The sequence below is a fragment of the Apostichopus japonicus genome, chromosome 9 (genome assembly GCF_037975245.1).
Source record: "Apostichopus japonicus isolate 1M-3 chromosome 9, ASM3797524v1, whole genome shotgun sequence".
NCBI classification, from domain to species: Eukaryota; Metazoa; Echinodermata; class Holothuroidea; order Aspidochirotida; family Stichopodidae; genus Apostichopus; species Apostichopus japonicus.
This window is the reverse complement of record NC_092569.1, coordinates 4,984,715-5,005,206: the sequence shown is the minus strand read 5'-3', so window position 1 is coordinate 5,005,206 and position 20,492 is coordinate 4,984,715. Positions and strand designations below refer to the sequence as shown.

Here is a 20,492-nt window from a genome sequence, read left to right as displayed (position 1 = left end):
GGAATAATATACTAGACTTGTGTGTAAGTGACTGTTATGATATGCAGTGAGGTTGTAAAAACCTTCCCTTTAAAGTAGTAGTTTTTGCACTGCTTTAATTCCATAAATTCCCGCAGCAAATTTATCAAACCTACTGCATACATAAGATCACGACTGGTCAATCTTTGACCCCCTTCACAAAACCATCTTTAGCTTGAGGTATTTAACTCCACCCCAAAATGTTTTTCTCGACACGATGAACTTTGACATTTGTATCAACCGAATGACAAAGAGCAACAAAAACAGATGGATTTGAAAATTTGGACATTTTGCATCAAGTAACATGATGAAATAAAATCTTTGCTGGTTATCCTAATCAATAGTTGAGTTTATGGGACTTATGTATCACTTTTGTACCACACGTTTTACCGAACATGAAAATTAGGAAAGTGCCTAGACCTTATTCTTTACCCCAAAGGTCGTTGTCATTTACCTTAAACGGTTCAACTTGATCGGCGTATTCCATCAGCTGGTTTTGGAGCCGCTCAAATTCCGCCTTATTATTCGCAAACTCCTGGTTACATTTTCCTAGTTCCTCTTTCTTAGCCGTGCACTCCTGCCGTTTGTTCTCTAGCTGCTCCTGCAGCTGATGGACTTCTTCTTCCAGAGCGCTGACATCCACTGGAGCGGAGTCCTCCACCGATTCAAGCTCTTGAATTTCCTTTGATGAAATGAGAGTGTCACTCGTAGAGAATTGTACTTCAAGTGGAGTTTCTTAGTTGTTTATGCCACTATGAGAGTGTCACTCTTAGAGAACTGCACTTCAAGTGGAGTTTCTTAGTTGTTTATGCCACGAACGAGAGTGTCACTCTTAGAGAACTGCACTTCAAGTGGAGTTTCTTAGATGTTTATGCCACTAATGAGAGTGCCACTCTTAGCGAACTGCACTTTAGAGTTTCTTAGTTTTTTATGCCACCAATGACAGTGTCACTCTTAGAGAACTGCACTTCAAGTGGAGTTTCTTAGTTGTTTATGCCACGAATGAGAGTGTCGCTCTTAGAGAACTGTACTTCAAGTGGAGTTTCCTAGTTGTTTATGCCATAAATGAGAGTGTCACTCTTAGAGAACTGCACTTCAAGTGAAGTTTCCTAGGTTTTTCACCATATTAATATTCGATCATAAAGGCACATTTTTAACAATTCTGACCGATAACCATTTCAAATAACCACATATATAACACCTTTGTTTCTTTCAAATTGTCAGCTTATTGATCAAATCAGTGTCTACAGTTATGTTGCTGTTTAAAAATGATTTCAACAATTATTGCCTTTCTTCAACTTGTAAGATTCCAGTGAAACCTGCTAAATTATTTTGCTGACTAATATTTAAAATGAAAGAGTACAAAAGAAGTCTAGGATGGTGACAATAATAATATAAGAATTTGTAAAGCGCTTTATCCAGTTAAAAAAAAATGCTCAGAAGCGCTGCAGGAGCAAAGTACCCAAAATGGACACAACAGTTATCAAACAAATGGATACGCATTCATGAGTAAGAACGTCTTGAGTTCTTTCTGGAAAGTTGACACATGCTGGATTGTTTTCAGATGTAAGGGGAGACTGTTCCAGAGCTGTGGAGCTGATCTACCAAAGCAACGTTCCCCATAGGTGGAAGTGCGAACAGTAGGAACAGATAGCATATGTTGTGCACTTGAACGAAGCACCCTGCTAGGTCTGTATTTTTGGAGAAGCTCTTGTAGGTAAACTGGGGCTAAACCATTCCTTGCTTTGAACACAAGGACAAGAATTTTATAATTGATTCTGTCCGCAATTCTAAGCCAGTGAAGATCTTTAAGAATTGGTGTTATATGTTGGTGTTTTTTTTTACTTTTGTTTCAAGTCTAGCAGCACGGTTCTGAACACGTTGAAGCTAATTAAGAAGATGTTTAGGTAATGATCAAATCAGAGAGAAAATCGATCCACTTACATCTTCCAACTGTCCTATTTCTTTTCGGAGTTGCCTCCTCTGATCGTTCAGTCTTCGTGAATGTCTCTCATTGTTCTCCCGTTCTAACTGGAGCTCGTGCAGTTCTCTGTCGCCCTCTGCCTTCTCCTGCCTCAGGTTGGCCAATTCGGCCTTGGTATCACTAGATTAGATTAGATTAGATTAGATCAACGTTAATAAACCACGAGGGTAATATCATGCTCGTATAAAACAGGGTATGAGACACAAACATTAATATATGGAAACCTAAATGGAACAGTATCAAACAATTGCAAGAATATGAAAACATAAGACATTTTAAAACAGGATATGAGATACAAACATTGAAATATGAAAAACCTAAAACGTACAGTATCAAACAATTGTAAGAATATGAAAACATAAGACATTTTAAAACAGGATATGAGATACAAACATCCAACTATGAAAACCTAAATCGTACAGTATCAAACAATTGTAAGAATATGAAAACATAAGACATTTTAAAACAGGATATGAGATACAAACATTCAAAATATGAAAACCTAAAAAGTACAGTATCGAACAATTGAAAGAATGAAAACATAAGACATTTTAAAACATGCAGTAAAGCAACATACAAAGCTCAGGACAATGGCAAGAGAGTACAGTCGGAACAGAAGAAACAGCCAGACGAGATCTAACGTTGAAAGTCTTCTGTATAAAGTTTGATGCATTGTGGAATGAATGAGGAAGAATGTCGATTCGTATGAAACGGTCGCCAAGAAAAAGCAAACCATATTTCAGAAGGAAATAAGCCGTGATCTATTAGTCGAAGCAACTAAAACAATCGCCCCTGCTGCTAGATGTGGGAAGGTCCAACTAACTGATTTGGAACATCATCATGCTCACACAAGAATACAATATTAAAATTACTCAAAATCTTTTATGATCTCCTTAAAAACTTTTTAAGTATCATTGTTCAGTCTGTATGAGACACCAGTAGACAAGACGACGATGAGACGGTAGAAAATGAGACACCAGTAGACAACCATGAAATTGTGTTTATTCTTTATGTCAAATTTAATTGGTCCATTGCATTCTTGATTAGTCGCTAGCTGAGTTACAAGGTTAAACCAGATCGGGGGAATAAGGATTGTTATGACAGGTATGTTTTCGTCAGACATCGGATAAGGCTCGCTCCAAAAATCTCACCCGATCTTCTGGGCAACATCAGCGCCACTTACTTGCCTTAAAATTTGTGGTTCTTTAAGGACCACGTCGGTTATAAAATGGTTTGATTATATTAAAACATTCAGACAATGAGCGAAACATTATGAAAGCGAGTGAACAAACCCTGGTAACTATACGGTTATGGCGGTAACTTTAAATTCGACGTACAGGTTATTTATTACTCTGCTCCCCAACGTTCATTCTCACCTGATCCCCTGAGCAACATCAGCTTGCATAACTCTGGCCTTGGTCTTCATGGAGGAGTAGTACCTCTGCTCAGATCCAGCATAGACCTGATCTCCCTCCAGGGTGAAAGCCTCTCGGCAATTCTGCGGAGGACTGAACCTGAGGTAATTTCGGGCCTCTTCTTTACTCTCGACCAAGAGTATTCTCTCCACTGCTCTCTGGAATTCACCAAAGAAGATGGAGAAGAAAACCAGAATGAAAACATTTCATGGTTCCTTGCTGCTGTTCATTAGTTCCATTCATAGGGAAATTTCTAACAAAGCCCTAATACAACAACAGTAATTTATGCTCACAAACTTTTGTTGCCAAAGTTATGCTAAGCCCTGATATCAATTGCAACACACATCAGTGTGTGAAGACTATCTACCATTATCATCATACCAAGTTTGACGAAATTCCGACTAGTAATAGTAGCCAAGTAATTGCAATTTGGAGTTTTTTACGTTTGACCCCATGACCTCATTAATATTCATATGAGCACCAAAATCAACAGGGTTAATCTACTTACTATGGGCCACCCACTCACTAAGTATGGTAATGATTGGTCATTCCCTTGTTGAGTTATTGTGCATACAAACTTTTCATAACAAAATAATGCTAGCCCCCCCCCCCTTATAAACATGCATGATATCAATTGCAACACACATCAGTGTGTGGAGACTATCTACCAATATCATCATACCAAGTTTGACGAAATTCCAATAAATAGTAGCCAAGTTATTGCAACTTGGGAGTTTTTCACGTTTGACCCGTGACCTCATTAATATTTTTTAACTTTGACCTCGTATAACTTCGCACACGAAGGTCACACGGGGGTCAACCTATTGACATTTATGATCAGAAGGTACCTTTGACATCTGAAAATAGCATCGAAACTGTACAAATCCCCAAAACACGAAAAGGTCACCAGAGGTCAAATTGAGGTCAAGGGTCACCCAGATGCGGGTCGACAACTGGATTACATTGAAGCAACTCCCAACCTTAACGGACAGTTCGTTCTCAAGTTATCACAAAAATACTAGTTTTTTATCATTAATTGACCTTTGGTGACCTCGGATCACATGACCGTTAAGTTTGAAAATATTCCCCTATACCATTTGCAACTTGTCCCAAAATATCAACCGTGTCACACCTTGGAACCGAGAGTTATTGCATTAAATGTCTGAAAATTAACTTTGACCTCGTATAACTCCGCACACGAAGGTCACACGGGGGTCAACCCATTGACATTTATGATCAGAAGGTACCTTTGACATCTGAAAATAGCATCGAAACTGTAAAAATCCCCAAAACATGAAAAGGTCACCAGAGGTCAAATTGAGGTCAAGGGTCACCCAGATGCGGGTCGATAATTGGAGTAAATTGAAGCAACTCCCAACCCTAACGGACAATTCGTTCTCAAGTTATCGCAAAAATACTAGTTTTTTATCATTAATTGACCTTTGGTGACCTCGGATCACATGACCGTTAAGTTTGAAAATATTCCCCTATACCATTTGCAACTTGTCCCAAAATATCAACCGTGTCACACCTTGGAACTGGGAATTATTGCACTAAATGTCTGAAAATTTAATTTGACCTCATATAACTTCACACACAGAGGTCACCTGGGGAAAACCTATTGACATTTTTGATTGGTGAGACGTGAATATAGCATCAAAACTGTAAAAATTCAAAAAAATTTTTCTTTGCCCATTTTTTCACCCAAAATACTAGTTTTTTAACATTAATTGACCTTTGATGACCTCGGATCACATGACCGTTAAGTTTGAAAATATTCCTCTATACCATTTGCAACTTGTCCCAAAATATCAACCTTGTTACACCTTGGCACTGGGAGTTATTGCATTAAATGTCTGAAAATTAACTTTGACCTTGTATAACTTTACACACAAAGGTCACCCGGGTGTCAACCCATTGACATTTTTGATCGGAAGGTACCTTTGATATCCAAATCTAGCATCAAAACCAAACATTTTCTTTTTCGCCCGTTTTCTCCCAAACTAAGCACATTTTTTCTAATGTGACCTTTGACCTTTTGACCTTGGTTTCAAATGTAGTTTGATCTGCTGATTCCAAAAATCAACACGACAAGTCTGTCCAGCTATCCTTACTCCGACCGAAAACTTTGACCCCATGTAAGTTCGCACAAAGGTCACACGGGGGTCAACCTATCGATATTTATGATCGGAAGGTACCTTTGACATCTGAAAATAGCATCGAAACTGTAAAAATCCCCAAAACATGAAAAGGTCACCAGAGGTCAAATTGAGGTCAAGGGTCACCCAGATGTGGGTCGACAATTGGATTACACTGAAGCAACTCCCAACCCTAACGGACATTTCGTTCTCAAGTTATCGCAAAAATACTAGTTTTTTAACATTAATTGACCTTTGGTGACCTCAGATCACATGACCGTTAAGTTTCAAAATGTTTCCCTAACCAGTTCACAACTTGTCCCAAAATATCAACCTTGTCGTACATTGGCACTGGGAGTTATTGCAATTTTAGTATTTTGGGTTTTTGGACCACAACTGACCTTTGGTGACCTTTGTGGGCACCAAAAACAATAGGGTTCATCTACTCACTATGGGCCACCCACCCACCAAGTTTGATCATGATCAGTCAATCCCTTGTTGAGTTATCGTGCATACAAACTAAAGCGTCACACACACACACACACACACACACACATACACACACACACACGCCAACCTGAATGCATAGGTTCCTTTGCTTTTAGCAAGGAACCAAAAAGGGGAAAAAAATTGTTACTACCCTAGCATCCACCTTTGTTGGAATTTTGATCTTTGAGCGAAAATGTCTTGCATGTAAAGGCAAACAAATGCAATGAAATTTTTGTTTACCTTCCACAGAGTATGTGATGCCTCAGAGGAACTGCCATTATGGTATGTGTGCTAGACTAATATCCAATCACTTTGGCAAATGAGCCTCAGGTTTCTCAAACATTACAAAGTGGTATAGAACCATAACCTGTGTTGGTTGCTAGGAGGCTTTTACAGGCATGTAAGATATCGGATTTATTTTTGGGCCTTAATGTCAACCTTTTAGCAATGCTGGCATATGGATATAGTATAACTTGTAAGATAACTCCTTTTAGCAATGCTGGCATATTGATATAGTATATATCATAACTTGTACGATAACTCCTTTTAGCAATGCTGACATATTGATATAGTATATATCATAACTTGTACGATGACTCCTTTTAGCAATGCTGGCATATTGATATAGAATATCATAACTTGTAAGATAACTCCTTTTAGCAATGCTGACATATTAATATAGTATATATCATACCTTGTAAGATAATTCCTCTTTGAACCATCAAACCTACTCACCTGATCAATAAGACAGTTGAAGATCACAGGATCGTCGACCTCCACGAGATCCAAGAAAGACGGATGATTGCTGCCGTGGATCATGCCAGAGTTTATGTCATGTTTTCGTTCCTGGGGTCAGGGAGAGGTGGGAAAAAAATGGGTTTTTGTAATGTTACTCTCTACACAATGCAAGTCCTCTCAAACACAGTGTCCACAGAGACACGCTGAGGAGGCAACGACACCTTGCGGTCCACACTGCGCAGGGATTTTTGGGCTGTTGTGCGGTTTCACACAATAAGCAAGCAACACTGGTCTATCGTGATAACCTCTATTAATAATAATAATAATCATAATTAACAGTTCTTATATAGCGCAACTTACAATAAAGTCTCGCCGCGCTGTACTTAACTCTGGTCATTGGTAACTTGTATCTCTCCTGGGGCACCACAGCCACTTGTCCCTTGGGGGTGCAGCCACAAACCGGCGCACGCAACTATATTTACAAGTCCCAATTTATACACCTGGGTAAGAGAGTCAATGGAGATAAAGTGCCTTGCCCAAGGACACAACGCAATGATCTGGCCAGGGCCTGAAACTGTAATCCTTAGATCACAAGTCCACTGCCTAAACCACTTGACCACAACGCCCTATTGTTTGATACTGCTTCGGCCTTTGTTGCCGTGGATTATGTCGTTGCTGCGACTTGTTTTTTGTGTGGACAAGTTGCCTTATTACAAACAGAGACAAACAATAACGACAATTTAATGACCAAAGGAGCTGCTAAGGATACAAAGGTGTTTATCTGTTTTCAAATCAAAACAGATTCAGTATTCCAGCAGTGATAGTGATATTTTGTAAATTGCTTGACCAATAATTTCAGAGAAATATAGAGGTATAATATACAATGATTGTGTACACAGAAAAGCCAAAGCCATGTACATGCAACTCATTTAGTCAGGACCTGGGGACACCTATGGAGTTGGCTTGAAGCCACAAACCATACACAATTGTTCTGGATACAAAAAAAAGCTGATTATTTTTTATTTTCTCTGGCTTATCTGGGAAAGTTCATGATAAAAATAGTCTGTGATGCCACGTGCCAAGGAATAATTTATTCAGTATCGCATCCCGTAATGCTACTATGCAAAATGGTCAAATTGGTATACATGTTCAAAGGTGTATAGCAGTTATTTTACACGGGATCTACACTACTTTTTAGGAGACAAAATTCAGAAATAAAACACAAAAAAAACTGCTGTAGACTCAACATTTGAACACTGAACTATTTCCCTGCGTGCTGCGACATAATGACATAATTAAAACAATATTGGGAAAAATTATAAATATTGTAATACGGCGCATTGTCTAACTTGGACCAGATATAATTGAGGTTATGTAAGACTGTGAAACCAGTCATTTTCCATTGCAAAAATAAAGACACTCACAGAATTTTTTTTACCAGCTTCGACACAACATGACACCTTCAGATGCAATGCAAACACACCCACTAACACAGTAATTGTGAGAAGTTATGCTGAAATTCATTTTGTTATACAGAGTTGTATTATGAATGGATATTAATTGGCCTTTTGGGACTTTAGATCGATTTTACCACTGCCCACCAATTGTGTACCGATCTATACTAAAGAAGACGTTACAGAGAGCGCTAGTTTACATCACACCATGCAAAACAAAACAGAACATTAAAAACATGATCGACTCAAAATACCTCAAAAGTTGAAATGATGATGCCAGGCATTCTTGCTCCCTTTGGTGCCACCTGTGCCATCAGCTTCTTGAGGATGGTGGCATCATGGTGGTCATGGCAACAAAAGTTGAACATCAACCCCTTTAGGATGCACTCTACTCCCAGGGCCCATTTGATTTGTTTGACCTTCAAGTACATCCCTGTGAGATGTCAAGAATATCAAGGAATTTTAAGAATGTCAATATGTATATATTTACATATATTTACATATATATGCATATATATGCATATATTTATATTTCACCATTTATATTTCATATATCTTTTTTAATAAATTTGGGTAGCTGGTTACCAAACAGTTCACTACACTGATAATGTCAATGTAGTAACTTTGCATTGCAACTTTATATCTGCAGAGCACCATCCCTTTTAACTATATCACCACAATTGGAACAGATTGATTTGGTATCAGCCATATCCCGATAAAGAAACAAATCTAACATTTCAACTTCTTGTCCAAATCTGTTTACATAAGCTGGGGTTATAACAGGACATATATCGGCTGGGCTTGTCCAAAGCCTTCAAAACTTCAGAAACAATATTGGTTTTCTTCTCTGTTTTAGATTACTTAAATTTTGTTTTATATTTTAAGATCTCAAACGCAAAAGTATGTTTTTTGTGTTCTGTACATTGACAATGAAAGCAAGTTAACGAAACATATGTGAAGAACGGGTAACAACCGAACAGTTCACTGATGATGTCATCAAGAACAAAAGACTGCTTTACTTGACAGGCAGATGACATGTACGACCCATACAACCCATTGACCTTGTAGTCACTTGCAAATCATATATTATTATATATATATTTACATATATTTACATACTTATGCATATATTTATATTTCATATATACATTTTAATAAATTTGGGTAGCTGGTTACCAACAAAATTCACTGATAATGTCAATGTAGTAACTTTGCATTGCAATTTTATATCTGCAGAGCACCATCCCTTTAAACTACATCAGCACAACTAGAACGAATCGATTCCACATATATGTCGCAATACGCCACAGCAGTTACCCAACCAAAAGTTTCAAAAAAAATTTAAAAACTGATGTAACTGAAGTTCATAATTTTGGACACCATATTGAAAAGTTCAGTACAACCCTTCAACATGGTCAAACATTTATTTCACTCACCGACGGGACCTTTCGGGACCCGGTGAAAGTTCCTCTGCTTTTTAATTTCTGCCACCAACGCCGGAACGAAATTGCCAAAGAGTCTGATCCGGTTACTTCTGCTCTTCTCCAGATCCTCGATCCGTCTCTGTCTTTGATCCACAGAGTTTTTCAGATCTTGCAATTTTGCCCTAAAAAACAAGAAGAGGTATGCTTCAATGTTAGGATAGATGTTAGGATAGATACTGTTAGGATAGATATGTTAGGATAGATAAATTCTGCCATCAGATTAGTAAAACGTTCCAAGAAGAATGAGCATATAATCCCAGATCCTCCGTGAACTGCATTGGCTACCAATACAACAACATATCGATTATAAGATAGCACTGCCCACTTTCAAATCTCTAAATAATATGGCTCCTGTCTACATTTCGGAACTCATCACCAAATATGAACCAAGTCGTAGTTTACGCTCCTCATCACAACTCCTCTTTTGCCATCCTTCTAAATCCAAGACCGACTTCTAAACGGAGAGAGATCTTTCACAGCAGCTGCCCCCAAGGTTTGGAACAGTCTTCCAGGAAATATCCGTTCTTTAACTCATCATTAATCATTTTAAAAGGGATTTGAAAACTCATATTTATAAATGTTTAATATGAACACTTTATACTTGTAATATAATGTAAATATTTGCTCTTATGTTTTAATTATTCCTCTTTTATTCTTTGTATTGCTATTTTTAGTTACCTGGTGCAATTTTTTTGTATTGTTTGTTATCTTTTAGGTATTTATTTTATGTACAGCGCTTTGAGATTTTATGTGAAAGCGCTTTATAAATAACACATATTATTATATATATATTATTATTATATTATTACTATTATTATTCTGCAGGCTTCTGCATGGATACTGCAATATTCTGTGAGGATACTGCACCAGGGCAAATTTTCAAAGGGTTTTTTTTTTCCTCCTTCTGGTCTTCCCTTGGACGACCAGATCCTTCTCTTTGGTTGTCCGTTATAAAATGTATCAAAATAAAGACGAAAACGATCAATGTGTATACTGTAGGAGAGACTTGTTTGTTTGGTGAATAGAACACCAGCTTTGGGCCAGTTTAAACTCCCATTCAGGTAGAGAGCAAGCCTGCCACTAGTTTTGTTTCATTTTAGTATCTCCAAAGTGATGGGTTCATACCAATGAATGAAAAATGAAAATGAAATTTTTACCTATTTGAGGGTCTTTAGTTACTATGCTATCTGAATTTAATGTAAACAACCAATAAACCTCCAAAGCTAATTTTGGTCGTACCAACAGAAAATTTGGTCTTCTCTGAATAATCCTTAGAAATTTGCCCTGTGCAAGGATTCTGTAGTGATCCTGTTCTCGTAGTAATTCCATTACGGCTTTATGGCGTGTTGGGCTTGTAACTTCTCATCTCTCTGACCTAAACCATATAATGTTGACTCCTTATTAGATACCACTCAGGCTTCTAGATCTATAACAGATACAATCATGTAAAATCTCTTGATTTAACAAGTTCTGAACTGTTTAACCAATATATTTGTGTCCCACAAATTTGTTCTGTTTCTTTATTTCAATATATAAATTTTATGCCTGTTTTAAATCCTTCTTGGAGGGGTTCAGCAGTAAACTGTCTTTAGGTACCTATATATCTTTTGTGTAATGGTCGCCTATTGCAGCACCAGGCTGTATATAAAATTCAACACAGAACTAGGGCTGAAAATGTACAACCTGCTCTTCCTAACAAGATAAAAAGTCTGTTTAAAAGACACCTGTGAAATTGGTATTTTTCATGCATACAATTACTGTTGGATGAGAACCTGGCTAAAGAGCAAGGATTAACAAAGAGCAAAAAGATTTTGGCAGTTTTTAAAGGAAAAGTGTCTTAGGGATCATTACGGACAATGGATAATGTTGTTGAACAAAGGAAAGGGACTCTCGTAATACAAACTATACATCTGACCCTCTGCTTTTTACTTCAGAAACTTTCTACAGGACAAACATGAGAGGGATCCCTAGCCCCCAGAATAAACATGTAGGGTGAGCTCTGACTTCAAGCTATTCTGGAAATCCTCATTCAAAAGATTGGCTTGACCAGGGTAAAACCATCAGAGATTTACATTTTACTTATTTTCACAATGACTGGCATATTGCTCCCAAAATTTTGAGAGAACAAGTTGCTGCGCATTATTGACTGCAATTACTTAATGGACTTCAAACTTGTTATGCTCTGCAAAAAAAGCTTGCAGCCAAACACAGTCCACCTCAGTCAGGAAGCGTGTTTGAACTCATACCTCAATTCATAATTCCTCTGCCTTGTACGTTCCACTGCCTCTGTAAACTGTCGGAAGTCGTTTTCCGTCGTGGCAAATCTGGCCTCCCGTTCTTCTTTCTCTTTCAGCAAGATCGCCATCTTCTCCTCCCTCTCCAGACGTTCCTTATCGTAATCTCTCTGAGCACTGCAACAACATGAGCACAAGTGATAAATCTCTCCATGTTGCACTGCAACATGAGCACATGTGATAAATCTCTGCAACATGAGCACATGTGATAAATCTCTCCATGTTGCACTGCAACATGAGCACATGTGAATAAATCTCTCCATGTTGCACTGCAACATGAGCACATGTGAGAAATCTCTCCATGTTGCACTGCAACATGAGCACATGTGATAAATCTCTCCATGTTGCACTGCAACATTAGCACATGTGAATAAATCTCTCCATGTTGCACTGCAACATGAGCACATGTGATAAATCTCTGCAACATGAGCACATGTGATAAATCTCTCCATGTTGCACTGCAACATGAGCACATGTGATAAGTCTCTCCATGTTGCAGCATAAGATTCATATCAAAGCTCAAAGTTATGCTTTTATTACAAAATCAGGGAGGGTGAGGGGTGTAGGGGAGGGGTGGGGGGAGGAGGGAGAGGAGGGTCTAGGAGTATATATTTCCTCCGGAATGTCGCCAATCCACAAGGTAACCAAGCCCCTTCCTCAATCCAACTTTCAACTTCGATTGATTACTATATTATGTTGTAGTTCTTGTGGTTATGATTCATTCTCATTATTCAGGGATGTGTTCAGGAATATTTGAGTGCCAGGCACAATTGTTCAGTAGTGTGATCCACATGAGAGGGGGTCTTGGGGGGGTTGCTGGCCCCTCCCCATTACCATTTTTTGCAAATAAAGTATGCTTGGATGGCAAACGGTGCTTTTTCCTATTCTGCTACTAATTTCTGGGCAAAGTATTCACAATTGGTTGGTAAAATTTGTTCAATTAATTATAATCTTGAGAAAGTGCCAGGCAGAAATGTATAAAGTACTGTTTGTGCTGGGCGGCATTCAGAACTGCCTGCCGCCACCCGGCTTGAGCACATCCCTGATTAATTACATTAGCTTTGCTCTTTACCTCTGCTTTAGTTCTTCAATCTTCCTCTGACAATCTTTCATGTCATGTCGATCGCGAGCCTCCGACTGTTGTATGGATCTGATCTGTTTCTGGAGATGAATAAAAAACAAGGCAAAAAATGACAAATTTTTGAGAAGACTTCAATTTACAACCATAGATTTTCTGACTCTTCAATTAAAACTCTGTTATTTTGAAACAAGACAATTGTTACAAAATAATAAAATGCTAGGTACAATGATTACAACCTTTAAAACAACTTGATTGATGTTATTATTCCAAAGAAAACGATAACGTTTACAGTCATTGAAATTTAGGCTATTTTACCGGTTAAAATGCTACTAAATTTTGTAGTTTGTCAAAAGAGAATAAAAAATTGGCATTTCGCTGGAATCACATTTTGAAATGGGTTGTTATTTGGTATATATGTATATTACTAGTAACATTTACAAATAATACTGTCTGTCATTCTTCTGTCCCCTGGTTTTGACAACATCAATCTGTTAAAACACAGTCTTACCTCCAAATCCTTCACGTATTTTCTGCTCTGGGCCGAGAGGCCTTTAGCGACATCTAGTTGAGGTTGAATTTCCTCCATCTGTTTGGTCAACTCTGTTATCTTCTGCTTCACCTCGTTGACTTTGCCCTCCGCCTCGGAAACTTTGACCTGTCGATAGAGATGGGGCCGTGGAGGCCGAGATTTACATCGTGGTGCCGATAAAAAATGTGTCGCAGGGGGGGGGAACAAAACATGCAACGCTGCAGATGATATTGAATTAACTTGATTTACATTTTACAGACGGGCGCACAAAATATTTTTTTGTTTTCTCAAGAAACGAGGATGAGAACATGATACATCGAAATCCAGTTTTGAAGATCTGTTTATAAAGCAAATAAGCCACTCCCAGATTTTAATTTTGATCCAATCACTCACACAGTTCAGATAGGTTGTTCAACAGTCGGATTAATTCAACGATACATTAAGAGAGCGTGGTGGCCAATTGGCTAAAGCATCGGACTTGTGCTCCAAGGATTGCTGGTTCGATTCCTGCCTAGTTCATTACGTTGTGTCCTTTGGCAAGATGCTTTATCTCACTTGCCTCTCTCCACCCAGGGGAAATGGGTACCTGTGAGGTAACTTGTCATTGGGCGCAGTATATAACTGCTGCTGACTAGGTCCCTGGGACAGGTTATCATTGACCAGGGGTAATATTACGTCTGTAAAGCGCTTTCAGACCTATCCCTGGTATAAAGCGCTATATAAAAAGCAAATATTATTATTACTGCACTCGTTGTTTATGGTTTGCCAGGAGCTCATTGTAATGATTGAGTCTTGGTATGACAGGAAGACATCACTGATGTCACATGACTGGTATGCCACAATTTAATTATCATTTATATATAACAGGAAATTACCAAGCGCTGCTATTAGTCTACTGTAGGTTGTTGCATCTCCCTAACACTCTCACCGTTTCGAGAAATGACGTTTACAAATTCTTACCTGAGATTCTTCGACTTTTGTCTCAAACTTTGGTAACCTGTTTTCTTCTTGAGTTAACGATTTGGCGATAACATCCAATTCCTAAATGGAATAACGAAAACCCAGACAGGATATATAAGAAACTTTTCAGATCACCATTTTTTGTTTAAATTTGACCATTGTTGAACGGAAGGCTATTGAACAAGTATGGATCTACATATCAAAGTAATAAAAGTTTCATCCAAGCTTTAGGTTTGTACGGTTTCAGACTTAAAACCTCTGTTGACCAGAGATACAGTAACCTTTGACCTTTGAAACAATAGGGACCTTGTATTCATTTGGGTGAATCTGGACACACAAAAAATGAAGTTGATCCCAAGCAATCCTTTTAGAGATTCTTGTGGTAAACAAAATCAACAAGAAACGTAACCATAAGAACAAACGTTTCAGTGGTTCCTCATATCATTTCACATCTCATCTTATTTCACATGATAATATATTCAATGTAACACTGCAGGCAATATTACAAGTTTGGACCATTGCCGAATTCACATTATCAGCAAGGTTCTTGTGCTTACGTGATTCTGTTTACAAGGTTTACCATAGTTACTCTTGACCTAAAATGATCTTCCAACTTCACACACACACAAAATAAAAATGGATTCTGGTAATCACTAATAGTAGTTTGAAGTTCACTGAAGCATTTTGGTAGTAGTTATTACATGTGCAAGATTTACAGACATTGAATGGGTTCCTCTTGCTCTGGCAAGGTGACAAAAAAAATTGTACATCACCTAATTAGTTGAAATTTGTAAGGAACCGTAGGTCTACATGGAAATTCCAGTCTTGAGATACCAGTTTACAAAGGTTTACATATTTTTACACTCAAATGACCTTTGACCTTTACTACATACAAGAATGCTATTTGTCTCCCTCACTTCATGAGGCATCCTCAAACAAAGAATGAAAACCAGCTAAAAGACTCCAATTATGAAAATATCCTGTTTTACAAGGATTTTCAAATTCTGAGCATTGATCTAACTGACATTTGACCTCCACTAAGTTCGATATGCTGCATTTACCGCATATATTACACTGGACCTGAACGATCAATGGTTTACTTCCTGGAATATTGTCTGTACAATGTTTATGCATTCTGACCTCTGCTGACTTTTATCCACCCAAGAAAACAATGTTTCTGGAACTCAATACAGGTCCAACCTCACACTTAGAATGAACACCACTTATACTCCCATTCTTATGATACTGTGGTTTCAATTATTTTCCATTTTGAATGCTGCTGCCGACCTCAAATGACCTTTGAAATTGGTAGTTTTTTTACTGTTCAATGGTGGGCAAAATTCATTCATGGTTTGAGATCCATCCAAATTTTCGTTGCCTGAGGTACCGTTTTTTCCAACTTTTTTTACAAGGTTACATCATCAGCTGACTTCACATCACACGCCATCATGACTGATCAAAGGTTATGGTTGCCTCAAAACCGAATCAAGAGAACAATCTCGGGTATTCTGCAGTTGCATCTATTCCTGTCATATATCTGTTTATGCGCCTATTACTGATTAGAAATATATCATGTCTAGAAATAAATCTCAAATATGGTTCACCAAATCTTTAAGTGCAGTCGTGTTGCCTTGATGCGAACAGACCAACCTCTTTGAGACGTTCAAACTGTCTGTTCATTAAATATATATACTTCAAGGGGCCGAGGCCGGGCAGGGGCAAGGGGGGCAGGTCAGAGGGGTGTGGGATGCCTGTAAGTACAGCCATAGGGACAGAGCTTCTTCCTTTCCACATCTCTTCTGTTGTGCCCTTACCTGCTCTATTTCCGTCACATGTGCCCATGCTAGCACTTTCAACAGCTTTTCTCTCTTCTCCCTGAGGGTGTTCAGAGATTCGATGTCTTTAAACCGTTGTTCTTTCTCGAGGGCATCCTTTTCCAGGTCGGGCAGGCCCTCCTCCTTCATGGAAATTTTATCCTCCGTGATGGTCTTCTGTTCCTGAATGAGCGCGTAGTGCGACTCGATCTGCTCCAGCTGTGTAGCCTTCATGAAAAACTAGACGAGCCAAAACACACAAAAAGAATGAAATTCATCTGCGAGGATACACTCGATAATTAGCAATCCTACAACACTGCTCAAGAACAAGATAATGGCTGATGAACAAACCTTTCGAGGCACGATGGAGATCAAGTTCGGGTTTTCCTTTTCTGGTTTCATAATTTGTTTCAAGGATGAGGGCGTCAGCTTGCCTTCACCACCGCCAACACCCCCCCCCCCCTCTAACTCTCCCCCATGTACTTCTATATTGCGGTAATACAATGAAGCAATGGTTTTTTCTTGCATTTATGTCATAACAGACTGTCTATTACAACAGGTATCTCGGGCAGACTCAACTTCAAGAAATGATTTATAGAAGTTGTTGTACAAGGAACCTTTTTTCTTTCCTTCTCAGTTTCCATGAGAACGGACCGCATATTTTACAAACATCAATGTTGCAAAACAACAGACGTTATGTTGTATTACCTTATATTTATCTCTAGGATCTTTAGTAAATAGAAAGTTTCTGCTGGTGTCCTGGTTGAGGATTGAGACTGGATTATCAACCTGTTGACAAGAATAGAAACAGCGAAATTTAAATAGCTATAGGGGAAACATCTGTTGCAACTCCAAGCATATCACTCTGTAGATTTGAACTCGTCAAGAAACTTAAAAGACACAAATTAGGTTTATAATTAATGAGCTCAAATGTCGACCCATCACTCTGTTAATGAACTCTTCCGAGTTTTACTCTCGAATAACCACAAACATGTGAGACTGGAACGAGAAATTTTGAGACTTTCTAGTCACCATATATTTCAGATCAAGAGGGTAAACACGATTTGTGGACAACTTTTACAACATCACTGTCATGATAAGAAACAACATTGGCAAAGTTAGTTCATTATCACAGCAGAGGAATTAGAAAATAATAATTTGTATGTTTTGCATAATTTATAAAAATAATTTGATAAAATATCTGCATGTAGCCTACTGTAGAGTTACCACACTTTCATAACAGGCATTTCTCGTCTCTTATATAACATACATATTAGTTATTAGGGATGAAGTTGTTCTTGTCATAGAAAGTGAAGACTTAGGTTATTACAAGCAGATTCAAATAAGTAAATTGCAACTTCTGTGAATTTGGAAAAGACATCATACAGATATCTTACAAGCTATATGAAAGCAGAATTTTGTGATGCTTTAAAATTGATCTCCATTCAACACTTATACTGCTAAGAGAGTGCTATTTATTACCTAGCTTGATCCTCAAAAATTAATTTTCAGATTATTAATGAGTTGAAAAACTTTACCATTTGTTCTCTTACTCTGATATTTAACTGTCATAGGAAGATGTGGCTCTGTAAATGAATTTCGAGATGTTTGCATTTCCTTGATGTAATGCTTAATAAGTGAAACCATCTACAAGGTTGTCTCAATTTGGTTAACTTCTTGCTTTGAGTTCTTGCTGAAGTTTCTGGCTTTGAGTTCTTCTTCTTCCCAGGTTCATTAATAACTTCCACAAACGGGTTAAAATAAATGTGCTAGACTCACTGACATCACAGATCAACTGTTTGATTAAAGCTCTCACCTGAATATTGAATTGGTCCATAATGCGAGTCAGTTCTTCTCGTTTATTGCTCACCACGTGACCCTTGTGCGATTTTAGCTTGTATGAGGTGGCGCCATCCGAAGTTATCCTCCTCTCAATTCTTATCCTTGGGCCGTACAGTTCAGACTTATAAGCATCTGTGCCCTCGTTTCGTAGAATGATGGAAATTTCCGCAACGCTAAATTTTCGAGAATACAAGACCAAATAGTTGAACTTCCGGCTCGTCACAAAATGGCAGAGAGTAAGTTTTCTTAAAATATCTTTTAAACTTATATTTCGTTCTGGTATTTTACTTTCTTTTAATTTGGAGATGACTTTCAATTAATGTAAATCAAATCCTGAACATGAAACAAGAATTTGAAAAAGACACTAATTTTTGGTTTTTATAAGAGATGGGAAAAACAAAGAAATTATTTAGGTGATAGTAATGCAGTGACTGTATTTTTATTTTTATTTCATAGTTTACTGAGATAATTTTCTTTGTGACAATGTGGTTTCCTTTGTTTGCAAGCTCAAATATTTTCCTCCCTGTTTTGTTTTATTCCTCCTCTTTTTTGGTGATAAACCGAGTGAAGAGGCAGTGTTGCACAATTGCACTGAATAGATTCTTCTTTATACTGTGTAAACATTTGTGAGAGAGTGTTCAAGAATGGTAATGCAGGGATATGCTCAGGAATAATTGGAGTGCTGGACCGTGGATTTGTGTAATCTGGGGAAAGTGGTTCTAAAGGGTTGGGATTCCCCCCTCCCCCCTCTTTTGGAAAATTTTTGAAAATGAAGTAGGCTTAGATGTCAAATGGTGCTATCATTTTCCTACTTTGGAGCTAACTTCTGTGCCAACTATTCACCCATATTTTGGTTCAGTAATGGTAAAATTTGTGAAATAAATCATCAAAACTAGTGCTGAGCAGAAGTGTTGACAGTACTGTTTGCACTGGGAGGCGTTCAGAACTGCCAGACGAGGCTGCTCGGCTTGAACACATCCCTACTGATAGACTTGCTCAAGCAATGTTACTAGCTGTAGATTCAGAACCAGAAAAACTGCTGTACCTGCTACGTATACCTACTATACTACCATGTACCTACTATGTATACCTGTACCTACTATGTATACCAGGCCTCGACAAATACGGTCGCCAACTTGCTTTACGCTCGACAGTTTGGCGAGTGGCTCATTTGCTCACTGCCTTTATACGATAGGCTTACTATTAACTTGTGAGCCAATCAACAAAGGCCTATTGCCTAATGTTACACATCACAGTAGAATTATCAAGTGCACTGTTACAAGTAGGTTCTAAGGAACAGCTCTGTTCACCGGCTCGAAACTAATTTGATACTAATCGACTAAATGATGCACGATAGGTGTTACCAAACTGGAAAACTACAAACTTAGATAAATGCGTAACGACAACTCAAACAGGGGTAACGCATGAATATCATGTTTTAAACACTTTTGACGAAGCACAATTTAAAAAGATCATTTTTGCTGTAAAGAACTAACAGTAACACTAAACCGCGATATCCTAAGTTAGGCCATACTACCTAGGCTTATATCACACAAACACTTTGCGAGAAAAAATGGCGAGAAAATTTAACGTTTTGGCGAGTAGAATTTTAGACTCGGTCGCCAGTTGGCAAGTAGTTTTAAAAAATTTTGTCGAGGCCTGATGTATACCTACCATGTATAGTACCTGCTATACCTACCGTACCTACTATATATAGCCCTCCAGTGTTCTCCTATTAACATTAAGAAGAAAAACACATGAACAAAACTCTTTTCACGAAGGAGAGAATCTCAACACTCACTTTTTCCCATCCTTGATGAAATTTTTCAGTGATGAGCCTCTGCTGGTAACAGATGCTTTACCTCCAAGTCCAACCACCAGAGCGGTCATGATGGCGCTTTTACCACCTGGAGAGTGAATTTTGATGGAAATGTGAGATTTTTAATGTCTGGTAAAAAGCATAATTTATTCAATAATGAAAGAATTTAAAAACAAAGCTCAGAACAAATATGATTCCTGTATGGTATACATACATTGGTAATCTAGGATTTCAGTAAATTTTTCCCACCAGACTCAAGAATTCTGCTTGCAATGCACGATAGGAAATAATGTTTGAAAACTTGTTGATCCACACTCACAAATACTGTAAGCCAGACTTCATCAAGGTAAACAAAGGGCAAAGGAGGAGCAGGGGAGAGGGAGACAGGTAAGCATAGCAACGTCCATGAGATGCATCAATTTTGCATTTCTCC

General features: G+C 38.1%; 1 protein-coding gene across 4 annotated transcripts in view; it reads right to left on the bottom strand.

Annotated features, from left to right (window-relative positions):
• LOC139974571 (structural maintenance of chromosomes protein 6-like) overlaps positions 1 to 20,492 on the bottom strand; it is a 35,852-nt gene that overhangs the window by 12,760 nt on the left and 2,600 nt on the right. For all 4 annotated transcript variants that reach the window (XM_071981814.1, XM_071981816.1, XM_071981812.1 and 1 more), the window contains exons 4-17: positions 20,042 to 20,147; positions 18,215 to 18,413; positions 17,107 to 17,187; positions 16,399 to 16,638; positions 14,585 to 14,665; positions 13,604 to 13,750; positions 13,087 to 13,175; positions 11,967 to 12,131; positions 9,673 to 9,842; positions 8,491 to 8,669; positions 6,780 to 6,890; positions 3,379 to 3,575; positions 1,963 to 2,122; positions 473 to 700 (exon numbers count right to left, since the gene is read on the bottom strand). In XM_071981814.1, the coding sequence (XP_071837915.1) occupies positions 473 to 700; positions 1,963 to 2,122; positions 3,379 to 3,575; positions 6,780 to 6,890; positions 8,491 to 8,669; positions 9,673 to 9,842; positions 11,967 to 12,131; positions 13,087 to 13,175; positions 13,604 to 13,750; positions 14,585 to 14,665; positions 16,399 to 16,638; positions 17,107 to 17,187; positions 18,215 to 18,413; positions 20,042 to 20,147 (2,153 nt within the window). The remainder of the gene's footprint in view (positions 1 to 472; positions 701 to 1,962; positions 2,123 to 3,378; positions 3,576 to 6,779; positions 6,891 to 8,490; positions 8,670 to 9,672; positions 9,843 to 11,966; positions 12,132 to 13,086; positions 13,176 to 13,603; positions 13,751 to 14,584; positions 14,666 to 16,398; positions 16,639 to 17,106; positions 17,188 to 18,214; positions 18,414 to 20,041; positions 20,148 to 20,492) is intronic.